This window comes from Sitophilus oryzae, unplaced genomic scaffold (genome assembly GCF_002938485.1).
Source record: "Sitophilus oryzae breed Bouriz unplaced genomic scaffold, Soryzae_2.0 scaffold_359_pilon_pilon, whole genome shotgun sequence".
Taxonomy (NCBI): domain Eukaryota; kingdom Metazoa; phylum Arthropoda; class Insecta; order Coleoptera; family Curculionidae; genus Sitophilus; species Sitophilus oryzae.
In genome coordinates this window covers 1,931,358-1,943,809 of record NW_022146928.1, presented here as the reverse complement: position 1 = coordinate 1,943,809, position 12,452 = coordinate 1,931,358, and the positions used below count along the sequence as shown (strand labels likewise).

The window sequence follows — 12,452 nt, the reverse complement described above, 5'->3', positions numbered from 1 at the left end:
TTTTTTTCGTTTTTAAAGATTTAAAATACACATTTTTTCTATATCATTCTGGTGTACATATATATTGGATAAATATGAAATAAAGTTAAGGTTACCAAAAATATTAATTTCTGAGTTCTTGATAAAATGTGAGCTTAGTCGATTTATGCAATTTTATTGGTTAATTTCGAAAATGACAGCTCATACTTAAATATGATTGGACTGAATTCTGTTGTATACGGGGGTACTTCAAAAATATAAAATTTGATCATTCTTAAAAATACATAAAAAGTTTCTATTGTTTTATCCTATATTTAAAAATATATTTGATGTTTCTTTTAATTCAATTTAATTTTTGTTTCATTACACAGAATTAGAAACTATTTTTATGTTTATATAAAAAAATGCGTGTTATTGCCTGCATCGTTTGTAAAGAAGGACGCTAAACTCTCGAAACAGGAAAATGGCACTGAATACTGAGACAAGGATTTTTTTCTAAAGAACCATGATGGTAGGAAATGTCAGTAAAGGCTGAATTCAGAATGATAAAAGTACATACATAATACATGTAAGAAATATCAGATATAATTTGTATATAAGTCTTAATATAATATTCAGATAATTATCAACACACCAAGATAAATATTAATTGATAAACTTAACAGAGGAGATAATAAAATTAAACTATAAATATAAAATTCTATTTTAAAAATGCCTATTCTATATAATTACAAAAAATTCCAAAAGTATACTCAAATTTATTGCCAAAATTATAGATCTAAAATAAAAAAAAAATCTATTTCTGTTTCCTTCGACGATGTTTGCTTTTCGACGTTTGGGGAGCTTCCCCAATACTAACGGATCCTTGAGCAATATCCTCTCTGTCTTCTGATTTCTCTATAACCTTTAAGTTAAAACATAATAATTAAATTATACCTTATAAACTCCTTCTCAAAACTCTCTTACTTGTTGGGCATTAATGAAAAACATGAGATCTCTAACTTGCTCTTTTAAATCGGCGATTTCTTTCTCTTTGGAAATTTTTAGCTCCTTAAACGATTCTTCTAAATTATTTAACTTTGTTTGCCATTGCTGTTGATTGTTTCTTAATGCTTTTCCTAAATGTTTCTCTTCATTCAGTTCATGTAGGGTAGTGGATAGCCTATAAAAATTGCAAAGACCATAAAATTGTTTATTTTTATATTTTAATAAATTATAATCCAATGCATTTAAAGACGCAGGGGTAAACAAATATAAGCACCTTAAGAAAAACATTTATTTGTATGTTTCCTATAAATGAAGAAACCATTTATAGTGCCCTAAACAATAACCTAACATTAAAATTAGTAGAGATTAATAATAAAAGGAGATAACATCACATGATTAATTTTAACAAAAAGAGTAACACCTATACTTGTTTACAAAAAAGTTTCCAGAAATGAAAAGTTTCCTACCTCATAATCCAGTGACTTGCAGTACTAATCAAAGCAGAGTAGGCAAAATAATATTAGATATTGATTAATTAAATAACCAAATTATTTTTTTTAGTCTAATTTGGGGAAAAATCCAAGAATGTGGCATCACTGCCATCTCTGGGGATTTCTAGTATTTCTTGCCTACGTTATATGCATGCCACTGTCATAACAGAGGTCATAATCATACCACAGATTATACAGATTGTAAACTTTGTTTTTTCTTTATTGTTTTTCGTGGTTCCAATTTTCGGAATCGGGCACTAGTTAGGTTACTAGTTTGCGCACATAGCACGCCCACTCATCACTCATGGATTCTAAAATTGTGCACAGCGCCTGACCGGCACAGTTATTAGAGAGATATCGGAAAACCGAATAGCGCCATGCAGTATTTACGCGTACCTTATCATGGTTACGATATGTGCAAGTCAATTCTTAACGCAACACCCGCTATTAACGTTACCGCCTGACGTAATTTGCGGATCAATTACAAGCGCTATTTCTTAATAACGTTTAAAAATTACTTAAGTGGGCATGTGCGGGTATTTGACAACCGGGGCCGGCCGGCGAGATCTTTTATTTTAGGTTATATTTCAATTATTACTTTAGTTTTATTAGGTAATTTGATATTTAAGTAGCTGGGATTAGTTTTAATTAAATAAATATGGCACAAAATATGGATTCCACCTCTTCCAATATTAAAGAACCTATAAAGAGGCTTAGGTTTACAGCAGATGTCGACTTAAAGCTTCATTTTCATGCATCCGTTGTCCGACGATACGATATTAAGTTTATTGGTTAAATTTAAAGACTTCGATTGGTTAAAAACCGTTAACCAATCGAAGCCTTTAAATTCAACCAATAAAATTAATATCGTATCATCGTACCGTCGGACAACGGATGCATGAAAATGCACGCTATTCGGTTTAGCTATATCTCTCTATTACGCTGTTTATTGTTATTTTACGCGAGTTTAGTTTTGCGCACAGGAAATTTTACTCATTTGCACATCGTCATAAAAAACAATTTTCGTACCACGAATTAGGGATAAGATTTTTATCTGTATACATATAGTATACCTAAGCTGTGATCATACAAAACATTTTTTAAATTTATTCCTGCTTACAATATCACTGAATTTTAACAGAATATAATACTGGTAATTATACATACTTTGATGATTGTTGTTGTAATTTCTTTTCCAGCGCTAGTTTTTCTTTGGTGAGATCATGGACATTTATTTGTAACTGCTTTTTGTCCTGAGACAATGTAGTAAGTTCTTTTCGTAAGTGTTTTGCTTCATCTTGCAGCTGAATTTCTAATCTGTAAGAAAACGGTTTTGTGATATTTACAGTTATGTATCATTTACGTTAAAAACTTACAAAGCTAATCTGTCTTCAAAATATAAACGTTGTTCTTCTAACTGAGATGTTAATAAATAAGTGAATTCTAATTGCACTGAATCAACCTTTTCCTGTGCATGTTCGGCTTCAGATGGAGGTCCTTCTGATGGAACTAATTTGCCATCAGCTTTATTTTGTAAGAGCCTGTGTACGAAATTGTCCCCTAAAATGATTACCAGCAGGTAAAATCTATATCTTCACCATTGTTTTTTGTTAAGGAAATGCGTTTTTAAATAGGGCTACGGAAAAATTTACTTTTAGGGACTCAGCAAACTGACATTTTACATAAAAAGACATAGTTACCGAAGATTACATAAAGTTTATTAGATTTTTGTTAAAAATAAATCTGGCATTACCTTTATAATCCCAGACACGATGAGATCCCAACTGTAAAGCGTAACAGTGTCCAGATTCTATGTAATGAGAAGCAGCATGTCCTCCAAGGTATCTTAAAAATTTCATATTAAAATGGCAAACTTATTAATTATTCTTGTTAGATTTTAAATAAAATAACACTATTTTTTTAAACCAGTGATGTTTCTTTATTTTATAGACTCTGAAATTTTATTTTCAAAGATTAAATACATTTTAATTGAGAAATTAAATTATATTTATTAATTTAATAGTTAAATTTAAAGAAAAGAAAGGAAAATATGTACAGGCAACAGTTTTGAAACAAAAGAAATAGTTAGTTATTAACTAGATTAACTACCTGCCACATCCAACATGACCACAAATTAAACAAATCCACAAAGCATCAGGTGATGGTGCTATTTTACCACATTTTTCACATTCAGAAGTTTCTGCTTGTTCAGGACTTTGAACGCACCTGTGTAACATATAACATTTATAATATAGGTATATGTAAATATAGTTAATATAAAATCATACAAACCTACACACTGGGCATGTAGAATCACCCCATTTCTCAAGACAACTTGCATGAAATGCATGATTACATAAAATTGTTAGAACACCATCCACAGATTCATCCATTCGTTCTGAAAGAATATAAATGTTAACTCTTTATTTTGTATGAAAATGATCACAAAATACCCAAACAAACTGGACACATTGGTAGCTCTGTATGTCCAGGAGGTGGTAATCCATCATGAGCCCACTCAATTCTAGAAACCCATACTATTCGACATAAAATATCAGGTTCCAAAGTACTGAAAGGTGCACTATTATACGTATAATAAAATTCCAAAGCAGACTCGTGACTTCTAAATCTAAAATATATACCAATACATAGCAGCAATTCTAAAAATCTACATGTTAAAATATCTCAACTTACGTTAACAGACACATATATTGATTAGGAATAGAATCCCTTAAAACCCTAATATGAGCTATATCAGCATGGCAAGGAGCTGTGAAAGCTAAAAGATCATGGCATGTTAACGAACATGGAACCCCGACTAAGCATAAACTAAGGGCATCTTTTCTGCTAGTTAATACACTAAAAAACAGTATTTAAACAATTATAACAATATGCATTTTAATAGTTACTCTTCTTTATATAAGTGTAAAATTCCTTTTGTAATTTCAACAAAAGGATTACCACTGAAAAACCCAATTTCCCCTTTATCTTCTGCTAATTCAATAGCATCTTTCTCAGTCAAAGGGGTCTGTTCCCTTGATGATATAGGTAAAAGACCCCAGTCATCTCGAGGAGTTTCAAGTCGACTAGGGAAGGTTTCAACACTTATGTCACGAACTTTACGTCGTCCATGGTTTTTTTGTTTCGGATCAACATTTTGGGCAAGAGCTTCTGCTCCTTGCGTGCCTAAAAAACGCCTTTAAAAGAACGTTCTTTATATAAAAACTTATAAAAACCACATACCATTATTACTTTCACTGGAGTCATTCACTTCAACACGTAAAACACATTTGGAAACTAAATCTGACATTTTTTTTAAATACAGTTTCAATAATAACGTTTCAACACTGTTCTTAATAATAATTGAAAATAGATAAGATTCCTAATTTAAATATATCCCAATTAACTTTCTTTCTGTCAACTATTACTTCATAGAACAAAAATTATGTGAAATATGAAAAATGATTAGCTTTATCAAGTTTTATTGGAAATCACAGGATTTTTGAAAAATGTTAACTTTGTAAAATTACCAAATACAAAAACAAAGAATGGAATCAAATGGAATATGGAATAAATCAATAAAAAAACATAAATATGTCATAAATAAACCAAGAATCATAGAACTCCGAACTACTGTCAGCTGTCAGATAAAAGAACTACGATAAACGTCAATTTTTACTATGTCTTTGACCAAGGTTTTTGACTACTAAATGAATTAATTAAATCATTAAAATTACACGTAGAAGTTGAAGATATAATTGTAAACTCAAATATAGTATAAAATATTGCTTGTAACATTCCTAAATAACAAAAATGTTGTTAATTTCATGTTATCTCTGTCCCAACCCTAGTATCATATAAATTATATATGATCTAGGCTGAAAATTTTTTGTGACTTTAAACAGCTGTGAGTAAAAACAACCACTATAATCTATGGTAAGTAATAACTTTTGTTTGTGTCTGTCAATTTATTCTTATTTTGAATTTGGAAATAGCTTATTTTGAATTTGGAATGTGTATCATGTTTTAATTTATAAAGGCGGTGGTAATTTTTATTAAGATTGTATGAAAATGTTTTAACTTTTTAACTCCAACGAAAAACGTTCTTATGTAGGTAAGTGATGTAAACTTTTAGATTGTTATTAAGCACTGGTTTCTACGTATTAATTCTGCCGGGTGTGTAAGTACCCCTATTTAATTAAAAATCTTCTTCATGCATACAAATTTTGAAGTTTAAATTATTTAGGGTAGTAGCAAACACATATTCTTATAAAGATTAGGTAATTACATTACCTAATGTCAGCAAAATAAAACACTAATTCACCACAATACACCAAAACTTTTAGCACTGTATGCGCGTTTCGCTAACAAGAAGACTAAAAAGTTTTAATCATATCTGCTGATGATGCTAACATAGCTATCAGTGAAACGCGCGTTTCGATGTATTGTGGTGAATTAAGTTTTACTCTTGTTTTTTTTTTGGAAACACCAAAAGTTCCAATTTCCAACACCTCAACTATAATTATCTAATATGTTACTTGTCTATTACAATTTTCTGAACCTGTAATAGATTTGATTCTAATTTACAGTCTGTATATATTTTCCAAAGAGTGTGCATATGTCTGTCCATAAAACAATATTTTTACATGCATACCTACTTATCTGCTTATCTGAAAAAGGTTGCATCATAAACAGGGGTATGTCCTTAGACTTATGTCCATCAGACAAAAAGATGGATTACTTCAATGTTCTGAAAAACTTGATATTAAGTTTCTCATTTGTGACTTAGTCTAATCTTTTCCAAAAATTAGTGTCAACTGGTCACACTTAAGAGTATATGTAAAAATATATTGGTAACACCCTATATATGTTTGAAAGTATTTTCAAATTGTAGGCTAGAGTAATTGTTGTGGTAATTGTTGGAGAATTTTGTGAGAAATATTATTTTAATAATGAAAATACAGGGTGGCGGTTCCTGATTCACCTCAGATGATTATACAAAAACGGAAAGATATAGATACAAAATATTTTATGGGTATATGTGAGGAGGCAATGTGCACAATTTGAAATTATTTTGAAATATACAGGGTTTTTCAGAACTAAGATCCACACCAAAGTTATATTTTTTCTTATGGAATACACCCGGTATTTTATTTTATTTTTGGATCCTTGGACACAAAATAACGCATTTATTACAGTTAAGATTGTTTACAAGCTTTGGTTTTTGAAATATTTAAAGATATTTAAAAATGCATGCTATGATAAAAAAGATTGTCAACATTTAACTTTACTGAAAAATTTGATTGCTTCATTTAATGTTTAATGTATACAGGGGTATAAAAAATTGCTGGTATATTTTAAATATTTATTTTGCATAAAAACTTCTTTATTTCAAATGCAATACGCTGTATTTTTTTTAAAATAAGCCGAAGCAGATTTAAATGCTCTTTCAAACTATATTAGGGTTTCCCATACCTATCTATAGCTCAGATTTTGAATAAAAAGCAATTTTTCAATAAAATGGCAACTCAGAAAGCTAGTGCCGTCATGGCAAGTGACAGTTAGTAGATATTTTTAGAATCGAAATTAGTTTATGGACTTTATTTAAATTTATAACAGTTTACTTTTATTTAATTTACCTACTATAGTTTTAGAATTAGAATTTAGAATGAGTGGGAGGGGGGTTAATCACTTCGACCTTACAGATCCATTGTGTCCCCCTTTCTTGAATCATAACTCATCATACAGTCCCAGGGCTCATCATACAGTCCCAAAAGCCAGTATCTGGGACGGTTTTTATAGAGGGTGTTCTCCATCTCCAATATCAGTCGTACCAAAAATTCATGCACGAATGGTTGTCGTTTTGGCGCACTCAGTGATGAGTGTACTGGTGTTTCACCATCTTCCCACAGAATCTGCATATCTGCATTCGCCGTTTCTCTTAGTTTCAATCTACTGAGGTGTTCATTGGGAGACAGTGTCCTGTTAAAAACCCCCGTGACAATCCGAAGATTGTTCTACTCAGACCCAGGAAGATCTGTGATTTTTCATGATCATAAGCCCTCAGAAAATTTCTTCGTGTGTCCTAGACCATTGCAAGATTTCCATTCCAGGGTGCGGATGGAATCTTCCAAGTTCTTGGAGGTTCCGCCTTGAGTTATGTCCATACCTGACTGGTACAAGCAAAAAGAGTTCTGGTCCAGTTAGGGAGTGTTCGCTCCTTTGCTAGCTAGATTATTGCTTTTTCATGCCTTCTATCCCTTAGTGAGGCAGGGCACCAGTGTAGGAGGACTTTGTTTTCTTTGCCTAATTTATTCAGCTTCTCCTATGCATTCTTGGACCAATTTCGAATTGATTGATACTGAAGTGATCGCCGTTAAGCTCATATGACTATAGAATAAGATGGCTATTTCTTGTTTCATAGTCCTATCTAAGATAAGTTGTACGCATCTCCCGATAGCGTAGATTTCTGCCTGTAGGATACTAGGTAAGTGCCCATTGATTCGGAGAATAGCTCTCGGCCCAACACTCCGATCCCTGTTCCCGTTGGTTTTGGAAGCAATCAGTATACCAAGTATGTATGGTCTTTAACTGCTGGGCAAGCGTTTCGCTCTTCCAATCCTTCTTATTGTCAAATAACTACATTGACATGTTTTTCAAAGTTGTACGTTCTGGCATATCGTCCACTTGGAGTTGCAGAAGTGGTATTCCTTTTGAGGGTGTTCCAAGCCCTGATCTGACAATTCTCCAGTACTAATTCCGTTAATGACCATTCTAATGTCATTTGTCGCATTGGCATATCTTCCAATGACAATGTGCAGTGGTTTTAGATCTAGAATGACCTCCATTGCTGCTGTTTGGCACGTTCTCATGGCTCCTGTGATGCAAAAACATGCTAGTCTCTGGACTGTGCATAGGTTTAGCCTTGGCGTCCGTGGCTCTAGTTTGTGTACCAGGCAACTGCTCCATAAGTAATCAGGGGTCTTACTATCAAGGTATACATCCAGCGCAAAGTGTTAGGGGAGCAGCCCCATCTATTTCCGGCCAGTCTTATGCATATCATGAGAGCCTTTATGGCTTTTCTGGTAGTGTTCTTAATATGACTGTTCCACAGGAGTTTACTGTCCAGGGTTATTCCAGGTATTTAACTTCCTTGGTTGGCAGTATTTCCTTTACATCTAGTTGGATTCTTTTCAAGTTTTTTCAGACTTCGCCTTCTGGTGAATTGCACTATCGCGGTTTTGTATGAGTTGATACTCAGCCCAACAGTCCTACACCATGTTCTCTCATCGGCCGGCCCCCCCCCCCATCACTCCCTCTCTTCCACTCCCTCAGACCCCCCCCCCCCCCCCCCCCTCTCCACTGTGTCCCACCCCCTCGAACTCGCTCGCATCGACATCGCGGACTCCCCCCCACCCCCCCCCCCCCCCCCCCCCCCCCCCCCCCCCCCCCCCCTCCCCCCCCCCCCCCCCCCCCCCCCCCCCCCCCCCCCCCCCCCCCCCCCCCCCCCCCCCCCCCTGTGTATACGGAGTCCTCTTTGGATAATATCACACAAGGTGCCTTCATGTTTCCCCCGAGCGATCACGACTATGTCATCTGCATAACCAATGCAGTGTATTCCCGCTAGAGGTAATTCATCTAGTAGTTCATCCACCACCAAGCTCCACAGCAAAGGGAGGTTACTCCACCTTGTGGAGTTCCTTTCGTTGTTTTAAAAGCTACAGTTTTGGTGCCATCTGAGCCTCTGCTGTTCGTGTTGACAGCATTTCCCAAAACCAGAGAATAATAGTTCTGTTCAGCCCTCTTGTTTCAAGAGATCGCCTGACCACCATATGTGGTATATTGTCAAACCCCTGCAATGTCCAAGATGGCACAAAGTGCTGTTTCTGTTTCTTTGCTATCCATACTTGTCTGTATTAGCTCTGTTAATTGGTACAGTTGGTTTCTGTGGATCTGCCCTTTCTATATGCATGCTGACTAGCATGCAGTGGTTTAACCTTTAGATGATTTTCTCGAATATGGTTGTCAACTACTTTCTCCAGCGTTTTAGTATGAACGATGTGAGACAAATAGGCCTAAATGACTTTGGATTTGTCCAGTCAGTTTTGCCTATTTGGGTATGAAGATTACTTTTGCTCTTCTCCAGATGGTTGTATATATCCCATCGCTAGACTGCTTCTTGTAATGCTTAGTAAATGGTGAGTAGCTATTTGCTGACCCTCCTTAAGAAGGGCAGGAAAGATCCCATCCACTCCTCCTGCTTTATAGGGCTGAAAGGTGTCGATCGCCCATTCAGCTTTTGTTCTGTTACTACTAGCTTCGCCATCTCCCAGTCTTCCCCGCAAGATTGTGGGGTACGGTCGGAGCTACTTGCGTATCAATAGGTATGCTACCTGGAAAGTGTGTATTAAGTAGGAGATTTGCTCTCTCTCTTCCTCTCCCTCCGCTTCCGTCAGATTTCTTAAGTGCTATGATGGGGATAGATCCACTCATGGCCATAGCTTTGTGTAATCTAGCTGCATGAGGAGTAGAAGTGATGTTTTCGCAAAAGGATCTAAAGTCAGACCGCTTTGGCCTTCTTATCTCCTTCTTATACTCAGTTAATTTTCTCGCTGTTAGAGCTTGCATTCGCCATTGGATTTAGTTCTATTAAAGAGTCGTCGGACATCCGATCTAAGTTTGGCCAACTTCTTGTTCCGCCAGGGCTTCTTGTTACTTTTTTGTATGCCTTTACTTGCGGGGCAACTAGTTTCATATGCATCCAATATTGCAACGCTGACTTCCCTTGCGTACAATTCTAGATGCAGATGGTTTCTAGCCCTACTTGCATCTATACGGTTTAGGTTGCCTACGAGATTGGTGTTATACATGTCCCAGTCTGTTTTTCTTGGATTCCTTCGAGTTTCTGTTTGGGGTGTGATTCCTCCAAATTTGAACTCGATGATTCTGTGATCTGATAGGGAGGGTTCCGTTGACACCCTCCATTGTTTCACGTAACTGATTACACCAGCACTCCCGATTGTTAAACCTAACACTTCTGCCCGCGTTTTTGTCACAAACGTGGGGCTGTTCCCTCCATTGAGAAACTTCAAGATTGCATGCTAAGAGGAATTCAAGTAAACACTCACCTCTAGTGTTAGAGTTAGTGCTTCCCCATACCTCATTGTATGTATTGGAGTCGCATCCAATTAGCAGAGGTAGTCGCCGTTGGCTGCAGAATTGCACGAGCTCCCGTACCTCCGTAGGCGGTGCCTCCCCGTCACCCGGAAAGTAAGCAGAAGCAATCACGATGTTTTTACAGCAATCCTCGATATTAAGCTGAACCATGATAGGAACAAGATCTCGGGTTGTAAATTTTGAAACACATGTGTAGTTAATGTCCTTTCCTATAAGAATACAGGCTCGTGGAAATTCCTGCCTGTTAACATATATTACCTTTGAATTTTTTCCTGACAAACCTCTAATTTGTCCCTGACACACCCAGGGTTCCTGTCCTAGTTCAGAAACCGTGGGTGTATCATTACATGTTGATTTTTCTGAAAGAGTCTTGTTATTGTGGCAGAAGACCCTTTTTCATGGTGCAGATTTATTTGGGATATCCCATGCATGGGGGGGGAAGGAAGAAAGGATAAGGGTGGGAAGAGGGGCTGGAGTAGGACTTTAGACCTGGTTTAGGTTACTGAGGTGTGTGAGGATTCTCCAAGTTGTAGAGGGGACATGGTATTTCTCATCTTCCTCTGACAATGGAAGTTCCTCCTCCGAGAAGTGGCCATCAACCTTCTCCAAGGATATACACCCTTCCACGGTTGGGGTTTTGGCCCTCCGTGCCCTACATAGTCGAGGAGCTTATCTCTGGCTGAGGTGTCCGTGAGGTGAAGGCTGGGGGATATGTCTCCATTTTCTCTCACTTGGTTTAGCTTGGTCTCTCTATTGACTGGATACCGGTGTTGTCTCGAATCTATAGTAAAGAGTGTATCCTCTTTCTCTATTGCCTTGGATTTGAGGTCAATTCCCTATTGTGAAGACTTACGTAGTCCTCCTCCCCTCGAGTTGATGATTCGCCAACACGACGTCCTTACATCGGAGTTCTGACCCTGGATAAAGTTCAGCAGGTGGTGGTGTCTTCCCCCTTGCTCCTCGTCAGAAAGACCGTGATGTACTGCCTCCCAGGGGATGCTCTCTTTCTCCCTTCAGGAGCAGTCCAGTCCCGGCCCTGCCAATTTTAAGTTTAGGTGCTGTTTCCATCAACCAATCCACTGATTCTGAGATATACAATCTGTGAGGAGCATGCCCACCCGAAAGTGAATCCCCGCAAATCGCATTTGACCCACATTTTGTCCGTCGTTGTGTTGCTTTCCAATCGCCACTACTTCTGACCAGTATCGCCTCCTCTAGAGCCGTTTGCTGGTCTGTGGTCAGTACAACCTCTGGATAATCCTTTGGCAGCAATCCATTTTCACTTGTTCAGCAATAGAGGCAAAGCTAGTGATATGTCCCTGCTTGCCTCTCGGTGTTGGACGTCTTTCCATCCTGGCTTTTTCTCTCTTTCCTGGAGCTGGTGAAAGTTGGCTCTTGCCCCTCTTTGCCCCTTTGGCGAAGATGTGCCGGCCTGTTTCTTGTTCCTTTACCTCCCCCCATGGAGGGAGAGTACTTTCGTTTTTGTTTCCTCTGGAGCAAGTCCTTGGTGGAGAAGTCGGAGGTATCTCCGTACTACTGCTCCACTAAGACCTACTCTCAGCGGATCGTCTAACCTGCCTGGTTGACCCAGGCCAGGTAGACTAAACAGTAGTCTGTGTCGCCTGTTGGGCTTAGAGGTAAGCTCCCGACCCTTGTTAAAGGAGGTGGTAGCTTGAGTACCACTAGCGCAGGACGGTCCCGCGCAAGTGTCAGCCACCTCTCCTGTAGTTTTCTTTGGGGTGTTTGACCCCTTGGAACTTTCATTGTTCCTGTTACCAGTGTCACAGTAATACGTAACTGAACGGGAAGCAATACCAA

At 37.2% G+C, this 12,452-nt stretch overlaps 2 protein-coding genes across 3 annotated transcripts in view; one reads left to right on the top strand and one right to left on the bottom strand.

Annotated features, from left to right (window-relative positions):
• Positions 1-548: 548 nt before the first annotated feature.
• Positions 549-5,094, bottom strand: LOC115885032 (BRCA1-associated protein). The gene is made up of 11 exons (XM_030903774.1): positions 4,701-5,094; positions 4,367-4,643; positions 4,152-4,316; positions 3,911-4,086; positions 3,750-3,855; positions 3,567-3,683; positions 3,211-3,302; positions 2,834-3,017; positions 2,625-2,774; positions 946-1,141; positions 549-883 (listed from the first exon to the last, which is right to left on the bottom strand). The coding sequence occupies exons 1-11, from the start codon at positions 4,765-4,767 to the stop codon at positions 776-778; spliced, it is 1,638 nt and encodes a 545-aa protein (XP_030759634.1). The 5' UTR covers positions 4,768-5,094; the 3' UTR covers positions 549-775.
• Positions 5,095-5,424: 330 nt separating this feature from the next.
• Positions 5,425-12,452, top strand: part of LOC115884993 (ATP-binding cassette sub-family D member) — a 132,680-nt gene continuing 125,652 nt past the window's right edge. Inside the window, exon 1 of one of the 2 annotated variants that reach the window (XM_030903732.1) lies at positions 5,425-5,571. The gene's annotated coding sequence lies outside the window, so the exon portion shown is untranslated. The remainder of the gene's footprint in view (positions 5,572-12,452) is intronic. The other variant, XM_030903733.1, reaches the window with a different exon arrangement.

Bases quoted from the DNA above. Each gene is read 5' to 3' on its own strand.
- LOC115885032 (XM_030903774.1), bottom strand. From the start codon at position 4,767: ATGTCAGATTTAGTTTCCAAATGTGTTTTACGTGTTGAAGTGAATGAC. The intron at 4,644-4,700 runs GTATGTGGTTTT...GGCGTTTTTTAG, and splicing joins CTCCAGTGAAAGTAATAATG to GCACGCAAGGAGCAGAAGCT. The intron at 4,087-4,151 runs GTAAGTTGAGAT...TATATATTTTAG, and splicing joins CAATATATGTGTCTGTTAAC to ATTTAGAAGTCACGAGTCTG.